We start from the raw sequence: 21,079 nt of genomic DNA, 5'->3' as shown, positions 1-21,079 counted from the left end.
GGATAAGTGGCTATAGAGCACATGTGTCAAACTGAAGGCCCGGGGGCCAGATCCGGCCCGCCACATCATTTCACGCGGCCCGCGAAACGCCCATTCCAATTCAAAATTCAGGTCAAAATATCACATTTGTAAGTCAATTTGAAATTGTTTGGGGGGAAAAAACAAGCGCTTTTTGCCCTCACCCTCTCTCTGATTTCAAAACTAGTTGGAAGTCTGACAAATATTCCCAAAATGTACTTTATCACAGTCATCCCGGCCCTCTGACAGAAGCTGTAACTGCAACGTGGCCCTCGATAAGAATGAGTGACGCACCTGCTATAGAGGATGGATGGATGGATAGATGAATGGATGGATGGATGGACGACCGAAAATATTCTGCACGTTTGCAAACTTAGTCAAGAAACAAAGTGAAACATTGTTCTAAAGGCCGCCTATGGTTTTAATAATGTCATATATCATGCACACATAAAAATATATAAATATAGGTCCGGCTGCTTCCTGTTACCGTTTCATTGGAAGATTGCGCTGAATACCAAAAAGAATTATATCCTAAAATCCTTTTGTTTTGTTTAAACTAATACAATCCAGGTTGCTGCTGGGATGGACTACTTGGCCAGTCACTTTTACATTCATAAGGACCTTGCAGCGCGGAACATTTTAGTTGGCGAGCAGCTCCATGTGAAGATTTCTGACCTGGGCCTCTCCAGAGAGATCTACTCGTCAGACTACTACTGCATCCAACCGAAAACCTTTTTTCCGATCCGCTGGATGCCTCCCGAGGCCATCGCCTATGGAAAGTTCACCACAGACTCGGACATCTGGTCGTTTGGGGTGGTGCTGTGGGAGGTCTTCAGTTACGGCCTGCAGCCTTATTATGGCTTCTCCAACCAGGAAGTGATGGAGATGGTTAGAAAAAGACAGCTGTTGCCCTGTCCTGAAGACTGTCCTCCAAGGTATATTCGGGTCTGCGTACGTTCACTGATGTCAAGGATTTTTTTGTTGTTGGTGTTATTTTGTTTATTTCTTTGTTTTATTTGGAATAGGTGGATAAAATGCTTTGGTACCTCTGTTTTTATCATTTAGCTGGGAAAGTTAAATAAAAAAGCACTATGGTGAGTCCCAATGCTCAAATTTAGGTGCCACGTTCCTTTTTTTTTAAAGGCTAACATTTGTTAATATTGCATTTACAAAATATGAATTAAGCAAGTGTCAAAATGACCGACACCTAAAATAAAAACAGGGCGATTTTGCTTTTTGTTTAATATTCCAGAAACACCATATTAATCAAATTGCCGTGTGGAAACTTTTTATTGTTGAAAATTTGAGCATTGACATTATAATCGCATTATTAAGGAAAAGAGAATCACAGTTAAAAAAAAAACAAAAAAAACTCCAAAATCGCTCAACCCTAAGGAAAGCTGCCAAATAAAGGATGAAACGAATAACGTGAGATGTCCTTTCAGGTTCTATGGTTTGATGAGTGAGTGCTGGCAAGAGGGACCAGCGCGAAGACCGCGCTTCAAAGACATCCACAGCCGCCTCCGAGCGTGGGAGGGGCCATCGTCTCACGCCAGCTCCAGCACGCCCTCCGGCGGCGGGGGCAACGCCACCACCCAGACCACCTCGCTGAGCGCAAGCCCTGTCAGCAACTTGAGCAACCCTCGCTACGCCGCCGCCGCGGGTTACCTCTACCCGGCTCAGGCGATCCCCTCGCCGGGCCAGATGGCTCCCATCCCAGCATGGGCACCCATGGCGGTGCCTCAAACACACCCGCGCTTTATTCCTGTCAACGGCTACCCCATCCCGCCAGGATATGCGGCTTTTCCCGCTCACTTCCCTCCCCCGGCGCCGCCCGCTCGGGTAATCCAGCATCACATGCCGCCCCCTAAAAGCCGTTCGCCCAGCAGCGCCAGCGGCTCCACCAGCACGGGTCACGTCAGCGGCGTCCCCTCCACCACGGGCTCCAACCACGACGCTAACACGCCGCTGCTGTCACACTGCATCATGCCGGGGAACGGCGCAGCCCCGGTCCAAGCGTACGGACAGCTGTCTCAGAAGACGGCGGGACAGCTGGACCACACGCAAACATCGGCGTTGCTTCCGCCTGACTCTGACGTGCTGATGTATAATGACGCTGTCATCACTGCAGACCTGTAGATATAAAAAGGGATGCTCGCCATTTCCGACTTTGTGATTTGTCGACAAAGACTTTAATGGCCACCATGTGAAGACTGGCCTGTGGGAACGTTTGAGTCTTCACCAACCAGACACATAAACATCCATCCATTCATTTTCAGCACCACTTGTCCTTAGGGTTGCCAGGGAGCTGGAGCCTATCTCAGCTGACTTTGAGCGAGAGGTGGAGTACATCCTGGATTTGGTTGCCAGCTAATCCCACAACCCGTACTTACTATCATATTGTTTCAAAATATTTTAGCCTGTGTGTAAATACTGTTTGTAAGTCCTGAATGAAAGAGTGAATGAAATGCAAAGTTATATTTTCAAGAGAACTTTTAATTATGGTGTAGTAGAAGAGGGGCCTTCCAAATTTTATAGTCTAAAAGCGTGCCAGGTTGTTGTCAGTTTAAGACCCGCGTAATAATCAGAATGCTTTCTAGCATCAGTGTGATTTCCCTGAAGTTGTATGTTTAAAAATACAATGTCAGTTTAGCAAGACTTTTCCAAGAAGCACTAACTGGAAGTAAGCACTGTCTAGGTCTTAAAAGCAACAACATGCTGCAAGTGGAATTTAAGGTTTCCAGCCTTAAGGCACCTAAGATGATCTTTGAAGTTATAAGTAAAGTCAAAACATTTCTTCGCAATATTATTTTTTACATAAACGGTGTTCTGGTTGATTTTGCATTCGTAGTGTAATAGGAATGAAGCAGCAAAATCCACATGTTTTTAAACCGTCTTGAGAGGGTGGCCATTTTGACACTTGCTTTTGACTGAAAATGGCATCACAGTTTCCTAAGGTTCAGGGAAAGACCAGTCATGGCATATCTTGTGAAGGTCACATGATGACCAGATCCAGAAAAATATGAGTCGTGATTGGTTGTTACTAAGGGCTGTCGCTATTCTGTATTTTTAGAATTATTCTAACAAATGTTCCATCAATTATTCCAATAATCAGATAAAATTGTGTTTTTCCGTACTGATTTTGTCCCAGGTTACTTACAGATTATTGTTGTTTATTTAGTATTGTTAGGGATAAAAAAAAAATACAAAAAAAAATTACATTTCAAGGAAAAGCTAAACTGTTGACAGCACACAATTTTTAGAATAAAATAATGTAACAAAAATCAAACCTGAGAAAAAAAATCTGAATTAATATAGTTAGATGAAATTTGTCACAGTTCATACATTTTATGCCATAGAAATGTAATGTTTTGAATCAATATGATAATTTTAGATCCATTGAATATTCCATTGATTAATCAAATTTTTAAAAAAAACATAAAAATGTATTATTATAAAACCATTTTTCCCAATTTAAGTTTATTTGCTAGTGTTTGTTGTTTATGTGGTACTGTTTAGCAGGTGAAAAATTAAGCAATAGCACTAAGAGGGATTGATGTTATGCTCCACAACCTTTTCAAAGCTCATTCAATTACTGGTTCAGTCATCAGTGTCCCAAATCTTTGCAAATATCCTTTGAATAAAGACAAAAGTAATCCGCCTATTTTCATGAAGTTCTACAGAAATCAAAATAATTAGTGCCGAAAGGCTGTAATTGAAGGATTTGGACAGTTTTAAGTTAAATAATGTCACTCCATTATCAAAATAGTCATTGATTAATTAGATCATCGATTAGTTATCTGCAAATCAATTGATTTTGACAGCTCTCGTCATTACCTGAGCCTTTTGGTAATGTAATGTCATTTTCAATTAAAAGCATGTTGCAAAATGGCCGCCTGCGTGTAATTTGCTGCCTCATTTCACCAAAGGAATAATAATCAAAATGTCAAATTTTGACTAAAAATTTTGTTAAGAACATTTTTACCTTGAACTTAAACTTCTCACTTAAACAGTTGGTTATATGCATTAACCCAGCCTCTAAGAGTATATTTGAATTCTCTCTTTTCCCGTCGTCACACAATATCCCTTTAACATGACAACTGAATGTCTCTGCAATGACAAGACAGTAGTAGAAGCAGTTGACTTTTTTCTCTCTGCTCTTTTGACACTTTGTGCCTTAATTCCTGCAAATATGGAATCAGGTTATCTGCCAAGGAAGAATGCAAGCAAACTGTTCTGAGGGTTTATCATTTATCCTACATTGCCATTTTTCCCCTACTCGTCAATATCACAAAAGAACATTTGAGACTTGTATATTTTAATATAGATTGGTTATTATTATTTTCATTGCGTTTTATGTTTTAATTTTGAAGGAAACTTTCCTTTTTTTTATTACTGCCACAAAGACGTGGGAGTTGTGCTACCTTTTAATGATGAAATATGTTTTTATATATATGCATGGATTATTACGGCCTCAACCAGAAGAATGTTATTGTTTTTAATTAGACTGAAGAACAAATAATAATGTTTGACCTTTAAAAGGATTCATGTTTGTGCTGAAACCTTAATACATAAATACTTCACAAGTGTACTTATTTTGGACGGACGACAATATTCTTCATTTTCTTCAGTACGCTAAGGGCCTTGCGATTTATTTAGCATAATGTCACCTTTTTCGGTCATTATCCGAGCACGTGAATCCCAGAAGCCAATGCAGCTTTAAAAGAAACTGTTACAAAACTTGTGTTATTGAAAGTGACTACCTATGAAGCAGACAATCACTGCCTTGTGTTCTCATTGTTTTCCTCTGCACACATTGAAACCAATTACATTTACTGTAATTGTTTCTTTTGTAATGGCACAAAACGCATTAGCAACTCTGACAGTTAAATCTATACATTCAACTATTTTGCTTTAATTGAACTTGATGAAAACGATCTCTTTTTTCTTAACTTATTGGGTTTTACTTTATCATATTAAGTCCAAATGAATTTGACAGTTTGTTTTACAGGCAACTTTTGGCTTAGTCGAATGGATTTTTAGCCTATTTGTAATGTAGCAATGCAAATACCACTTGTATGCAAGACTGTGAATTTATATCAAAGTCCTTTTTTATTTGGTGAAAATATTGTGCCTTTGTGTTCTTTTTTCTTTTTGTTTTTTTTTAGAACAAACTGTAAAAGTCCATTTGAATTCATCACCGGGTGCCAGTTAGAGGAAGTTTACATATTTTTGTTTGTACTATTTGACCAAGAGGCCTCTTGTTTGTATGAATATTTTTGCACAGGTGATTTTGTATTGCAGTCATTATTAAATGAGGTTTGGTTTATACTGTAGTTAAATGTGCATTGTGGGTATACATTTTGTGTGTGGTTCACAAGTTATTGAGTTGCATGTTTTGATCACTAGGTGGCAGCAAACTCCACCCACAGAGTCTCTTGAGGATCGTCCATGCATCCATTCATTTTCTAGTAATGTCAGTCCCAATTTTAGGCAGCAGATGAAGTCCATGAGCTGGAACTCATAAGGATCAACTGGTAATAATTTTAATGCATGACTAGATGTATTTGGCTTGTGAAAGAAACGTGAAACCGTTATAGTTTTAGCGCGCGCGCGTGTGGTATGTGCACTGAGGTGGATCTTGATTCAATGCTTCCTTTTACGACGCACGACTGACATGAGCTCATCTTTGGAGTTTACGGGTGCGTAGGCATTAAGCCTTTGGGAATAAGAACTTATACTTTCTGCATTATTGAGGGTACTGAGTTTCATTTGTTTGTTTTGGTTTAATCAGCCAAGGTAGTCCATTTTACGAAGCCTACTCTATATACAGTACTTACTTTTTTTTTTTTTTTTTTCAAAGATAAAGCATGCAAAGTATTATCTTTTTTAAATCAATCATCATTTTTTTTAAACATGAATGGGCTGATATTTCGACATATTTTAGTTTACGATACGTCATTACGTAAGACTTCATGTATCAAAAGATGGCTCTTTCTCTAATAACACTAAAGTGAAATTTAGAAAACGGGAAATGTTTGTTTGATGGTGAGTACAAAGTACAGTTTAAAAAGGCTGGCTTAATATTGATTCAAGTCCTTTACTTAAAAGTAAAAACAAAGACAACTAAGGCCTACAGACGCTGAAAATTACTTATTCAAAAGTGAAAATGTTTTACTGCCAAAATATACTGTATACAGTATGCATTTTGGTAACGACACACTCCCTCATATTAACTTTGGTAGTGATGTAGTAAAAAGATAAAATGTTGGCTCAGGCCTTATGTTAAGTGAGCATATTTTCAAAGGACTAACTTTGTGAGCTCTGACAAAAACAACAACAGAAAAGCGTAATAAACTGGTAACAGAAAAAAATACAATATTAATAAATAAGGCTATTCTATTTTTTTTATTCTGTTCTAATAAACTAATGGGGAATATCTTACTTCTCTGAAACTGTTGTGTCATTATCGTTTACTCCCTGGTTCACATAACTCCCCAAGTTCTGAACATATCATCAGTTAATCAAAACTTGCACTGAGGTTGGAAAGGCCACCATTGGACTGTTTTGACTGGAGGAAAAATGTTTCCTAATTCAAGGAATAACAGTTGAAAATCCACCAGAATATTTAGATACCTAAAAATAAACATACAAACTAATTAAACCATATGTATATATACACTTCATTGCTTTCCACCTGGCATGATATGGGAGCAGCTTAGACACAAATTTGCCCAATTCCATGTAAAGACTCCCTGCACACTCCCTGCCTCCAACCTCTTGTTTAAAGCAAAGGGAGCAGCATCCTGTCCACTAACCCCAAACAACTACTCCATGTCAACCAATGGCGGTCAAGCCTCGAGTGCACTTTCTGCCACAGGACTCACATTTAGCCTCTTGAGTTATGTGGCTGTACCATGTTTGTTGTTTTCTTTGAAGTAAAGAAGATAATGACTGGCTGGTTAATGGTAGGGAGTGGAGAGGTACAGGTAAAGTGCAGAGAATGGCCAAGTGGGATTAGTGTGGCTTCAAAGCACGGAGACCAAAAGAGGGAGGAATCACGATCAATGGCGTCTAATTCTTCTGTATCGGGGTCTTGAAGGAGAAAGGAGAAGCAGCGCGGCGATGGTGCATTGCAGAGATGAAGAAGAGTTCATTTTGGAATCAGGCCACATCCTCATTCGCTGGGAGGATCAAAATGAAACTTGAGGGATTCTCTTCAACTGTTCAGAGGTTTGACGTGAATATTGAAGCTGTTGTTAACTAGAAGTTGGAATGAATGTTTATTTGTACGTTCATGCAATATTGATGAAGATAATACAGTTGAATGCTCTGGAAAGATGAAAATCCTCAACATGTTTATTCCGTTTGAACTCGGTTAATTTCGTAATTTGTGGAGGAAAACTCTTTCAAATTAGGCATTGATTGTAAAAATGACACACATTCCTTATAGTTTAATTTTATGATTCACTTAAAATTTGCCCGATAAAATAGTTTGTATATTCTATATATTCTGTATATTGTATATTCCAACCATTCCTTTATTTTTACATTTGTATTTGTAATTAGAACACGATTATTAATTTCAGTTGGAATTTCACTTGTTAAATTTACCTCAATCAGATGCTAACTTTCTTTAGTTGATCCATATTAATTGACTCTACACTCTTACAAAGGTACAATCCGTGTTATTTTGCAGAGCACTACAGCTGTCAGATATCTTACAGATAGATGCTTATAAAATATCATTGATCTAGCTCAATGAAGTAACCAAAATACATTTTCGCAAAGGATATACAGTGTAGTGAAAGAGTTACTTTTTTATTTTTCTATAGCCTGAGTGCCCATGCACCAAAAGTGTGAATGTAAACAACCAAAGACATTGTTTTCTTTCTATTTCTTTGTGACAGTCTGAAGCTTCAAAATACCTCATCAATCAGTTATAATGTTTGAATCCTCTAAGTGGCACTCTGCTCAAAATAAGTCTGAAAGCACACAGCCTTTACAAAACTCCATTCTTTAGTTTTGTATTTTTTTGTATTTTTATTCTTTAGCAGTTTTGTATCTCCATGTGTTTCCTTACATTCATTAATTTGTGACCTGTTCCTTCCCTGCCTCCTCCCCTCACTTATTGTTTTATGTTGAGCAGCTCTGGCAAGTGGGCTCTACCTCTGACAGATTGCTGTTGCAAACCAATAGAGTAGAGGGGCATGTGCCCCAGTGGAGCTTTAACCCTAACGACATCTCTGGGTGCAACGGAGTGCAAGAGCAGAGGTAGATAGTAGAAGATAAAAGGAGTAGATGGGAAAAGGAAAGTAAAACTGGGCATGTGCAAATCTTTCATGTGATGTTGTGTCGTTCCACATTGGTTCAATAGCGTATATCACCCAAGTGAACATGAAATATTAATTCCAAGATCCAGAAATGTTCAATTTTTTAAAAGCCTAGAGAAGATTCAAGACTTTCGAAGCACCCCACACCACTTTTTTCACATGCTAAATTATGATTCACATTGGTTACAGCTTCTATAACATGCCTTTTTTAAAAATAAATAAACATAGATAAATTTGCTTTACCTTACTGGAGAGAATAGGAAATTGTAATAACAGTCTTCATCAATAGATGGCAGATATCACTCACATCTCCAAGCAGAAGCTGTTGTAGTCAAAAGAGGCAAAAAAAAAAATGTCTTTCAAGTAAAATAGGAAGCAGATGAAATGTTCACCAAATTTAGAGGCAAACCAATCTGCCAAGTTTGCTTAAAAACCCAACCACCCATGAACGATTTCAACCAAAGAAGCCACTACAACATCCATCTCACACGTACCCCCACCCCACCACCACCAGCAACAGTGAGCGTTGACCATTCATTTGCAGTTTATGAGGGTCTATGAAATTTGTGTCTTACAAATACATGGATATTTTCAATAGTGATACAAATGCGTATGTATGCTAGCTTAATTGGACAAGTGCCTGTGCCGGATGCCGGTATACCCATGATGCAACAGGTACACACTCTACTACCCTTTATTCCCACAGGTCAGTGAGACTTTTTTTTTTTTTTAACAGTCTATGCATTTGGTTAAAGAAAGAAAAGACAAGAGTGACGAAAATTTCAAGGGTTAACTTTGACTATACATATATCCCTTTTGTTCCAAAAAACCAACAAAGCCAAAGAAAAACAAAACACAAGATTTGCAAAGGCACAATGTCATACATTATGACAGTTCAAAATGTTAGTACTGTACAGTACAAATTTTTCAGTGTAGTTTTGTTCAGGTTGAGCAAGTGAGGGGCATCCAAATTTAGAGGTCAGACTGCAAATGTGGAAACGGCACTCACTAGAGAGAAAAGGCAAGTTCACTTAAGGATTACGGAATTTTAAAATGACGAGTACAGCTGTGTTAGCTCTAAAAGTGCAGTGACACCTATTCATGACTTTTCTTCAGGGAAGGGGGGGCATGCTTATTATCAACTGATGTCAAAGTGTAATTGAAACAATTTTGAGTTAAATGCACCACAGTGAGTGCTCCTTAAATCATTCATAGCAAAAACCTAGCAAAATAATTCAAATTCACTCAGCTGGAAGTGAAACTTTCACATTGTTCTCCTCATGCGCATTCAATCAACTACTGATGAATTACGTTTCAGTGAAATTTCTCTTTTTTTCTTTCTTTTGTTTTTTTTGTTTGTTTGTTTTTGTTTCTTTTTTTACAAGCCACAATACTACTGTAAAATCTCATATTGAGCTGCGGTTGTAAACCATGAAAGCAGAGGGGAGGGGTCTCAAATTACTTTGCCCAAATTACTGTATACTACATCACTCTAATCTGCTTTTTAATGAGAGATTTGTTTAGGACGGTCCATGTATGGATCCTCCAGGTATGTATTTAATTGGTCTCACCCCATCTCATAATGATAGAGAATGTGGAGAGTGCTCACATCCAAGGAACTGAATCACCCTCCTTAGACAGCCCTGGGCCACAAGGGGCCCCAGCACAGGGAGAGCTCTTCAAGGGCTGAGTGGAACCAGATTCTGGTCTTTTTGGAAAAAGGGTTGAAGTGGAGAGGGGGAGTGAATGAAGAATGGCAAGCCTTACACTTGAAGCCCCGCAACTGATCCACACAGATGGAAAGCATTAGCCCGCCATTCCTCTGCAAAGATGGATGGATTACTGGATGGAGAGGCAAATTTAGGCAGAGAAAGAAAATGGGAGGTGGAGAGAAGAAATAGTGGGCGGATCCAGGCGGAGGGTGGGAAGGGGTCATCCATGTTTTTGGTCATTCACACTGTGTTGGACTTTGCTAAGATCCTCCCTCAGTTTTGAATGACATAATCAGAGAGGCATGCATTTAGCGCTGTTTATTACTGTGGTTGTCATTTGCAGTGGTTTGGAAGTGAATATAGAGTGGTACACACTTACTATTTATTAAAATGTTTTGAAATACAATTACAATCCTGAACACCACCACGAAGATAGTTTCAATATGTTTGATGCAGCTGTTGTGTTAGTGCAAATAACAAGGCCTTAGCCAATAATAGCAATGCCAAAAAATCATGCAACTGTGCGCTCTAGGGGCTGTAAGCGACATAGAAAGAATGAACGTATGTAGGCATGTCATTTTTTAACTTTGTTAAACTGTACACTAAAAACAGTTGGATTTAAACTAATCCTATCATGGGTATAAAAGAGGAACGAACCATTACATGGACCGACCCAACTATCTGTTTTGTTTCATATAAAACAACTAAAAAATTGGGTCAAGTTAACATAAACGTTGGGCCAGCCCTTTCTTTTTAATTGGATTATTTTGACCTCAAGAGGAAATCAATTTATAATCTGCCTTTGCTTTTAACTATGAGATTTACACAACTCAGTTCCAAGTTTCATTTGATTCAGTTAAAAAATTGTGTTGAACACAGAGGTCATCTCCTACCCTGCATTTTTTTTTAAAGCTGATGGCAGAGATTCGTGAATCTGTAGCAGTGTTTCCAAGTCAAGTTGTAATTTTCCCAGTAGACTGGGAGGAATCATGTGATTTCAAACCTGTGAGGCATGAATAGAGAGCAGGAATGTGCATTCATCTTCCACTCTGTTGCTCAACTGCCATCTTTTCCCTGGTGGGATCTGTCAACAATAGTGAGGGCAGGTTTTGAACGTTATACTTCAACCAGAATTATTTGTTTCAATCCTTGGAAAAAAAAATGGCCAGAGAGTTACATTTGACAATTTTGGTCATAAAAATTAGTTGTGCCTCACCTTTAGATGCTATCTTAATGTTGAATTTAAGGTGCGAGTGACTTAATGGTTTGCCTCATGTTTCAAAAATACATGAATGAACGTCAAAAGTTTCCCAAACTTTTTTTTTTAAATCAAGTATCTAGATTTTAAGGAGAATAATAGTCAGCATCTGCTTTGTACTTCTCTTCGGAACAAAGGAAAGCAGGTAGTAATAGATCACTCGACAGTGGTCAATACACTTCCTGTCTCAAAGGTTAGGTCAAGCACCTGTCAGCCTCTCAGAGCTCATCTCATTTTCCTCAACAATAAGGAACCTGTCAGAGGATTCCGTCCCTGCCACACCAGAGGGAGTGATGCTGAAACAGGATCTTTTATACACCTTCTTTCATCGTTTTCACTTGATTCTTCCATTCACAGGTTAACAGTGTCAAATATAGCAATGTGAAATAACCATTCGTGGCGGTAGCAGTTTTGATGCAATGATGGTTATAATTCAATATCATTAACACCAGTGTAAAAGGCCCAATGTCTCAATTTGATGAATTTCACAAATTTTCCAAGAATCTGTACTATTGCACTCATAGGTGTTTTTTTTAAGTTCTTAAAAAGATTAAAATGGTGTGCGCTCATTGACAATGCAATGATAATGAAAAAAGATGGCAGTTTTTAGGTCTTCTGAAAAGTGATAATTTTTGGAGGAACATGAAGTTTTGCCTTATGCCAGTGATAATTTGCAGCTATATCAGTTAGATTTCTAAACAACAAGGGAGGTGAAAATTAGGTGTAAATTAGCCTCACTGTTATGGAGAATCAAAATTGCCAAAATAAAAAAAAACGAAGGAATAAAAGTGAACAACACATTGATCAAAATTTTACCTGAGACATGGGGATTGCCTGTGGGATGGCTAGAGAGTGGTCGCCATTGCCTCCGCCCCTGCTTGATTTATTTTGGGCAGAACAATTAAATATGTGCTACCTTGTGAAGAAATGGATAATCGTTGTAAACATATCAAAACTGAAGCAGACTGTTGTTGCTCAAGAGCTGTTATGAAGCTGAGCATGTTAACAAACAATTGTAGCTACAACGCCAGTGTTTCCCAAGGCACACTTAGGAATGCCCAATCATCTGAAGGATATATCCTTCAAGATTGCATGCTCAAATTTTCTGCAGCATGAAATTGGTTAACAGGAGAGCAGAGTACTTTTATTTACTGTTGTCAGATATATTGCGATATTTTTAAATATATCTGAAGATTTATTTATTCGGTTGTTCGTTTATTTTTCTGGTGGTAGAGTAGTTATCACGTAGGCCTCACAGTTCTGAGGTCCCTTGTTTGCTTCTAGCACCGGCCTTCCTGTGTGGAGTTTGCATGTTCTCCCCATGCTCATTTGGGTTTTTTCTTGGTACACCGGTTTTCTCTCATAATCCCCAAAACATGCATGCTATGTATATTGGGCACGCCATATTGCCCTAAAGTTTCTTATTGGGTTTGAATGGTCTATCTTCTCTGTGTACCCTGCGATTAGCTAGCAACCAGTTCAAGGTGTACACCAACCACTTCCCAAAAATAGCTGAGATAGGCACCATATAAGCCTGAAACCCTTGGGAGAACAAGCCCTAAAGAAAATGGTTGAATTATTTTTTTTCCATTCCATTTATAGTGTTTGTAGTTAACAATTATATACATTTCATATGAATTTTTCCCCACTTAATTTATTATTTAATGAGTTCTTTTCCCTCCATAGTATAAGGAGTCTGGCGACGCCACCACCCGCACCCCACCCCTCCCCTACCATCCGTCACTTTGCTTTTGAGGATTTTTGTTTAAAGGTCTGTCTATGCTGTTGCCCAGCACAGTCACGCTCACATGCAGTCATACTTGCATTCAAACACATGAAGCAATGTTAGTCATTATCAGCAACCAGCAGGCAACATTTCAGTCACATACTGGAGCTTTTTGTTTGTGTGTAATATGTATGCTGTGCAGCTTTTCCACCGCATTTCGCCCACAAAGTTTACTGACTCCTTTATTTTATTTTTGTCTTTCTTATGCATGTACACAGATGTCAAATGCAGCACTGCACACAACCTCAGTCCTGAATAGACCCAGAAATAGCTTCGGGTCTGACTTGGAATCAGCTTAAGTCTTCAAAGAGAACATTTTGATGTTGAGCAAGAGAGAGCGAGAGAGAGAGAGAGAGAAAGAGAGAGCGAGCGAGAGAGAGGGAGAGAGAGAGAGAGAGAGACAGAGAGAGAGGCAGAGGGATGAGAGGGGTATGGGGGGAGGACAGCACAGATCTGGTTGTTATATCCAGCTGTAAAAAGGGGGCCAAAACTTGAAAGAATCCTGTTGCCATAGAAACAGTATGGCGCCTACTTTATCGCCCCACCCCACTCACACACACAGAAACACACAGAGACTTAAGAAACATATTGCTAGAAAAAAAAAAATAATGGCAGCAGAATAATAGAAATGGTGACGGATACATAATCGGGTGTCACCCTGGTAATCAAGTCCTTATTGATTTGTTGTAATGAGTAGAGGTGAAGGTAATTAAACCACACTAGACTTGATTCAGACTGGAAAGGACAAGCGAACCCTTCAGTCACTTTCGTTTTTAGTATCACCAGTTGGTGATCTGTCCAGCAATGTATAACTTCAGTCCCATGTTGATTTAACTTCCGTCTGTAATCATTTTCGACCCATTGCCATGTTGATTCAACTGCCACCTGCAGGAATTTTCAACCTATTCTTACCTTTTTGTATTGTATCTTGTGTTTTGAGATTTCTGATTTTGTAGTTCTGCAATAATCCACCCATCCATCCACACATCATCTTAATTGCTCACACAATCATTTAATTGCTCTAAACAAGCATTTGTAAAATGAAAGCATTTGTAAAATGACACACATGGCCCACTTTCTGTCTTCTTTTCAGTTTTAATAAAATTTGTCCTTTGAAATCAACTGTATTTTTCGGTCATAAAATGTATTTGAATTATTCCATGCTAACGTGATTTGTGACTTTTTTTTGCTAAACTGCGCTCAGATGCATGACTTATTTTCACAATAGGTACAGTTTCGATATTTAATGCAATCAAATCCAAGAGCTGAAAAAAAAATGTGCTGCAATTACAAAAATAATAATGCTCATGCTTGTTTGTTACTGCCAAAGATTTTAATTTCACCATGTTTTGTGTTGTGTGCAATTTGAATTGGTGTAGCACTGCACTGCATCAAAGTCAAACACAGATTTCAAACACACTTTGTATACGAGAGGGGGCAGAATTTGATTCTGTGTGATGCAGTACAAAACCTCTGTAAAATATATGTACAAAAACAAACTATATTATTACTTTTCTCTGTAGAATCACATTAAATTTTTCAGATGAACCTTTCCAACTGAAAACAGCACACACAATATGTTAAACAAGTACCCCTCCCGTCATGAAACAAGACACAAACTTACAATCAGGCAAGGGAAAAGCCCTTGCTAAAAATGAGTAAAGACGACAAGGTCAGATAGATGAGTACTCAATACGTGCAGCTGTTTCTCCAGTGTTGCCTGAGCCTGCACAATGTGAGCCTCTCTGTGGTTTAAATCTGTTTCTTGTGAATCCTTGTGACGCAGGGCTTTGCGATACATCATAAGGAAGAGAGTCCAGCTAGTTTGTCCCAGGAGCCTTTCTTGACAGCAGATGGACGGCTGCCCGGAGACTCTAAAGTTCTGAAGTTGCCAGTGAGTAAGTCAACTGGGAGCAGTGAGGCTGGTCACATGTAACCCGAATACAGACCGAACACCAAGGCATTGGGTCATCAAGGAAAACTGTTGCTCATTTGCGGCTCATATAGAGTGATTGATTTTTTCTAAATTATGACTGTAATTTTAAATGAGCCTTTTGTGCTGATGACTAACTAGCATGTCATTGGAACATAGGGGTTTACAAAACTTGATGTTCCTGAGACACATGTAGGACAAAGGGTCCAGAAAACATCAAGCTGAGAACAGAGGGAAAAATGTATTCTGGTGACAAACATTTTCTGTGATTTATGCTCAATATTTTCAGAATTAACCTTTTGACATATGGGGGACAACTAAGTGACTTGGCTTCCACAACTTGTAAATCAATGAGAAACCTTTCACTTTCAAGAGATGTGAGGCTGACCGAAGACGGTGTTGTCAAAAGCAAAGAGTTATGATAAGGACACTCAAGTATTGATGGGGAAATGAAGCTTCAACTTTGCTTCATGAACTTTGCTTCAGTTGTTGTGTTTTTTGATTCTTCTAAATTAATAATAATAAAAAAAAGAGGTTAAGAACTGGCAAGTCCGTGTGCTTTCAGCCCTAAATTGAGCAGTGTCATCCAGAGGAGTTAAACAATACATTAACTAATTCATTAATCACAATACGCTTCATTTTCCAATCACCACACTCAAGCAATGTATCATGCAACCAGTGTGAATTTTGCCTCCTTGTTGACAAATGATCACTCACGTAGGGTTGAATGGCTAAAATAGACTATAGCATTAATTTACTGACATCTGCATAGTTCAGTGATATGGACTGGATCCCAAAAGCTTAGAAAATATAAAGCCGCTTATCCTCACAAGGGTCGCAGGCTTGGTGGTGCCTATCTCAGCTGACTTCAGGCAGTAGGCGTGGGACACCCTATACCGGTTGCCAGCCAATCGCAGGGCACACAGAGATGAACAACCATTCATGCACCCAATCACACGTAAGGACAATTTGGTACGTCCACCTGCCATGCATGTTTTTGGAGTGTGGAAGGAAGCCGGCGTGCCCGGAGAGAACCTGCATGGACTCGGGGAACGGCGTACGTGCTGTTTACTGCGCCAGTGAGCCACCCGTATATAGTATATATTTTTCCATACCAATAATATCTACAATTAGCATGATGACATATTGTTGGCTTTGTTCCCAATTTTCTACTGACTTTAGTTGCTTTATTGTCTTGAACATACTGCATCCTGAAAAATAAAATGTGTGAAAATCTCATTTTCACAGGTAACAAGGCCTAGTAGCTCTTGAGGCAAAATTGAGGAAAGGATGGATGGATAAAAACAACATATACAGTATATCCTTCACTCGGCACAAACTTTAAAGCCACATGTGAAACCGCAAAATCTGTTTTTTCTGGCTTTAAACAAGACCTCGCAGCACCTCTCCCTGTGGGTAAAAAGTCCTAATTTCCACAGTCTTGGGCTCATCAGATCTACTTTTTCTTTCTCTGTTTCTCTTTATCTTTGAAAACCAGGTGGCATTGCGTAAAATAATGCAAATGGCTTAATCCTGTAATAGCAATCCCTGTGTCTTTCTTAATGAGGGTTCACTTTCTATGTAATGAAATTAAGTATTTTTTTGTGGAAGCATTGGAGGCAGCCTCTCGATTTCTTTGTCTCCCTCTGGCCGCACTGTAGTATGAATACTATACAGGGTGTAAAGTATTGCTTAAAGCATGTTGAAAGATGTTTTTGTCAAAGCTACATTTACTGTATTATATAGCTCATCGATATCATTAGGTTCAACTGGCTCCACTCAGGTAATATCTTCAGGGCCATTTGTTAGTGAGCAGGATCATGCAAAAAAACAATTTTAGTAGATGTACACTTGAGATTAAAAATCTATTTAACTGACTGGTTGCCACTTACAGTACATTTTGAGAAAGACAATCGCATTCCTTCGGTCACTGAGCAGGACCGGAGTGCCCAAACTTGGTCCTCAAGGGTCAGTGTACTGCATGTTTTCCAAGTTTCTTCACCCAGCACACCTGAGTCAAATGATCAATATCATTATCAAGCTTCTGCTGGGCTTGGTGATTAGCTGATAATTTGAATCAGGGAATGAAACTTGGAAAACATTAAGGATACCACCCCTTGAAGACTGTACTTGGACACACCTCCGGTAGGAAGTAAAACTCCCGCTGCCTGCGCAAAATTTAAGTGAGCGTACTGCATCTTAGACCTCATTACAAATCCTTCTTCGAAGTCAAAATATCTGACCAACACGTGAACATCTGATTGAGAGCGCAGGCAAAAACACAAAGATAATCCATTCAGTAAGAAAGCAAAGGGTCAGACATGCTTATACTTGTTAGTTGCTGAGCGGCGAGCGCTTCCCTGCAATCAGTCCATTCATCACAATTATCTATTTTCAAGTAGTAGTAAAATGTTTCAAGTACAAGTTTGTGTAATGTTGAAACTGCTTGGAGCAGTGACAATTTGGTTCAAAACCAAGTCCAGCAGTGCAGATGCAAAACAAACAGTATTCAATTAAGTTAAGAGGAGAGTAAGTGCTGTTAAGCAAAGCTCCTTACTGATAAGAGCGTTCCAACAAATCAGCTATCTGTCAGATTTTTTCCCCATTTTTCTTTCACTTGCTGTAAGTGATCAAAGTGTAAGCGCCCACACACTCAAGCCACTGCAGTCTTCTCAAATCATTTTTTAGATTGATAGTGAAACATTACTGTATGTCAAAGCTTTGGCAATTTATATGGTAAAAATACAATTTTGGGCTTAACTGTCTTAGGAAGAAGCGATTTGGCTTCCATCTCTCTTGCTTTCTCTCACTATCAATCATGCATGAAGTCACATGAGACCTCAGCAAATCTTGAGAATCTTGTCTTTTTTTTCTCTACCTTTTTTTTTTTGTATCCCTGAAGATCCAGATGCAACACAAAGAAGAGTGTCTGAAAACAAAGAAGACTCCAACAACAATAGCCAAACTCCTGAAGGGAACTTGTGTGAATCTAGCTGTGCTGTCACAGCCACCCAAAACTTTTGATTACAAGGATACATGTGGGACTAGAATAGTGAGAATATATCAGGAGATTTACTAATGAGCTGTTTCAAATTCTTTTTACAATTTGCTGCGTTTGTCTTCTTTTTACACTTTGCCGCTCATTTCCATTTAATGACAACAGTGATGATCTGATTAAAATGTCTGATCACAATTCTGTGACATTATACTCAGGCGGGTTGCAGTGCATCCATCACTTTAACATTCTTATGAGTGCATCTTTAATATGTTCAAAAAATATTTTTTGTGTTGTATGTTTTAGTGTGTTTTTGTATGCTTCTACCAGGGTGCCCGCAAACACTATGTGCACTTCTACAACATGTACATTTCCATGTGGACCATAGATAGTAGTATAGGTAATGGAATTGGGCCTGGAAATGACATCACATTTGCCTTGAGCTCGGTTTACAACCAATCATGAGTACTCTTGGTAATCACCTGAGCCCTGAGCAACTGTGATGTCATTTCCAGTCAACAGCTGGGGGCAAAATGGGTGCTCCCTGAAATTTATAAGAATAAGATGATTTGTTGCTTAATTTATATTCTACAAATGCAGAATTAACCAGAATATAGTGTTTGGACGAGTGGGGTCACATAGAACAAAAGTCACCAATGTGGTGCCTGCAGGCACTAGGTAGCCCCCGAGAATCACATGAGTAGCCCGCAGACCTATTCTGCAAATAGTTTCCAAGGGATAGAACATTGTGACTTTCTAGGAATTTTACAAACAATCATGCATAAAGGACATATACATTACATATTACTCTTGATATACATATTTACTGCAACTGTTTCTTAATTATTGTGAGAAATCAATAACATGATCAGGGTCTTCACATAAACTGGTAGCCCTTCGTATTAAGTAGCTCTCGGGGTCAAAAAGGTTGGTGACCCGAGACATAGAACATATTATTGAATTTATTTATTTTTTACTTCTCCTTTAGTACGGTGTGTCGTTTGTAAACGTTGAAGCCGAAAGTACCTGCAACAATTCGTGTTAGCTTCAAACAATGTTGGAAAAAAATGATCATTCAACATTCATTGAAGTAGAGATACAGTACTGTTTATTAAAAAGTTTTTAAAAATCCAAATGCTACTCCTAAATGTTAAATCTAAAGAGTAAATCTCGGTTAATTCTATTCTTATTGTGTTGCATTTTCACGCTGGCTGTTTAAGTATTACTCATAATTGCAGTTTCTTCTTCGTCTTCCAAAAAATAAAAAAATAAATAAAGTTACACTGGTACACGACGGTGCTGAAAAAGATTTCCCAGCTGTTCGTGAAGGCGTCATAGCACCTTGGGTAGAAAAAAAAGCGTCACAGCACTTCGATCCATTGATCTGTGCTCCGGACGTCTGTAGGACTCCGCGTTTCCACGCCCCTTACTTTCACCCCCATTGTGGAAGAGAATCTCGGGCTCACTCAAACACACGCGCTACCAAACCTTCTGGAGTTCCAGCTGCGAGGACAAGCTTTTGGAAGAAAAACTTCTCTTTTACTCATGGATATATTTTATTCTCTTCGGGGATTTCGAAGAAGGGCAATGTTTCGAGTCGCCAAGCATTTTGGAGCGTCACCCCAGAGGGAAAGGCCACACGGTCTGCACAGCACAAAGTTGTAAAAAAAAAAAAAAAAAGTAGTCGCCCTTTTGTAGTCGCTCTCACTCGGTGCTTGTCCGCTTTGAAAAGCCCGGACCATCATGGCGAGGCGGACCAGGCACAGCACTTGGGCTGCAAGGCGGATTCCGCGCGCTCCGTTCTGGGATAAGCTGCTTCGTCTTCGCGGGAGCTTGTCGACTCGGTTATGGAGCTTCGCTCTTATGTGCTCGGCTCTTTCTTGGGGATACTGTCGAGCCGACACGGAGTTTTCCATTCTGGAAGAAGCGCAAGTTCTATCCGAGCAGATGAAGAAGCTTTCTACACAGGAGCTCGGAGTCTTTACTATGCAGGTAAATGCCATTTTGTGTTGTCGTTGAATTTTCTTTAAAACCTGTGGAAACTACTTGTGCCACTTTGGAGTGGGCGGAGCAGACCCAAAACTTAAAACGAAAACTTTTTTTTTCTTTTTAAACTTCTGTAATTTCAGCGTGAATATGTAGTGACACAAACGTGAGCATGTTGCGAAACAAACTCAACGCGAGCTTTTAAGTCGGACGTGTTTATGTGGACCTTCAACACTGTATTACTTCGACCTCACAAGCCCCCAAAACGTTCTCACGCTGCACGAATCTATTTTATGTCACAGCACATTTGAAGAAAATACAATTTCATAACGTGGTTGACATTTCATTCACATAAACGCTCTAAAATAACCTTCCTGTCTATAATTATGACGATGGTATGTGTGTATGTGGGGAAAACACCCTTGGTTTGCCAGTTTATTCCGCAAATCATTTTAACAAAACAATACTCGTGCTGTATGCGTCTGAATGTGTGTGATTCTGGGTTTCATTAAATTCGATCATCTGAAATATGTCGAGCAGCACATTTTATAGTATTTTTATGTACGTGTGCATTAAATGTTCACACGTTGTTTTAAACACGCTCCACAACGTCCAGCGCAGTTAAAAAAATATAATTATATATCACTGGATTGTTGTTCAGCATCACAACAAACCGCGACGACAATAGCAAACAGCGTTAATATGCTGATTATTGTTATTGTCTTTGTCAACCCATAATGTTACACAGCACTGCTTTATTGTATTGAATTGTGTATCTAATCAAATGTTGAGGTAGAGTATTTCTGGTCACCTGAAATGATCTGTGCCGCCCATACTATTTCTGGTAATTAGACATGCAATTCTGTTTTCTGTCTCCAAATAATCATTACAAATGTTGACAAAATTACAATTACTATAAGTGTTATATTCTAGCATGAACCTTTGGGTGTTGTCGATTAAGTTCAGCTTATCACAGAGTGCGGCCAATGAGTGGCTTGTGCTGATTTATAAATGGTAATTGTCTGTAAGGCGATTCTCTGATTTAAATGGAAAACTAA

The 21,079-nt window shown here is 39.0% G+C and overlaps 2 protein-coding genes and 2 long non-coding RNA genes across 5 annotated transcripts in view; 3 read left to right on the top strand and 1 right to left on the bottom strand.

Moving 5' to 3' along the window:
- Positions 1–5,326, top strand: part of ror1 (receptor tyrosine kinase-like orphan receptor 1) — a 112,729-nt gene extending 107,403 nt beyond the window's left edge. For both annotated transcript variants that reach the window (XM_088425616.1, XM_088425615.1), the window contains 2 exons: positions 589–953; positions 1,464–5,326. In XM_088425616.1, coding sequence (XP_088281742.1) covers positions 589–953; positions 1,464–2,157 — 1,059 coding nt within the window. In that variant the 3' untranslated portion in view covers positions 2,158–5,326. The remainder of the gene's footprint in view (positions 1–588; positions 954–1,463) is intronic.
- The window catches only part of LOC148417234 (uncharacterized), a 93,571-nt gene that overhangs the window by 8,470 nt on the left and 64,022 nt on the right, over positions 1–21,079 (bottom strand). The window lies entirely within an intron of this gene.
- LOC148417236 (uncharacterized) lies at positions 5,473–15,501 on the top strand. The gene is made up of 3 exons (XR_015867055.1): positions 5,473–5,555; positions 7,121–7,251; positions 14,894–15,501. It is a non-coding gene; the product is annotated as an uncharacterized LOC148417236 (long non-coding RNA).
- The window catches only part of cachd1 (cache domain containing 1), a 56,858-nt gene continuing 55,214 nt past the window's right edge, over positions 19,436–21,079 (top strand). Inside the window, exon 1 of the mRNA XM_088425613.1 lies at positions 19,436–20,027. Coding sequence (XP_088281739.1) covers positions 19,779–20,027 — 249 coding nt within the window. The 5' untranslated portion in view covers positions 19,436–19,778. The remainder of the gene's footprint in view (positions 20,028–21,079) is intronic.

This window comes from Hippichthys cyanospilos, chromosome 10 (genome assembly GCF_059441005.1).
Source record: "Hippichthys cyanospilos isolate Australia breed blue-spotted pipefish chromosome 10, RoL_Hcya_1.0, whole genome shotgun sequence".
Taxonomy (NCBI): Eukaryota; Metazoa; Chordata; class Actinopteri; order Syngnathiformes; family Syngnathidae; genus Hippichthys; species Hippichthys cyanospilos.
Note: the sequence above shows the minus strand (reverse complement) of the source record. Positions and strands in the feature narration are given on the sequence as shown.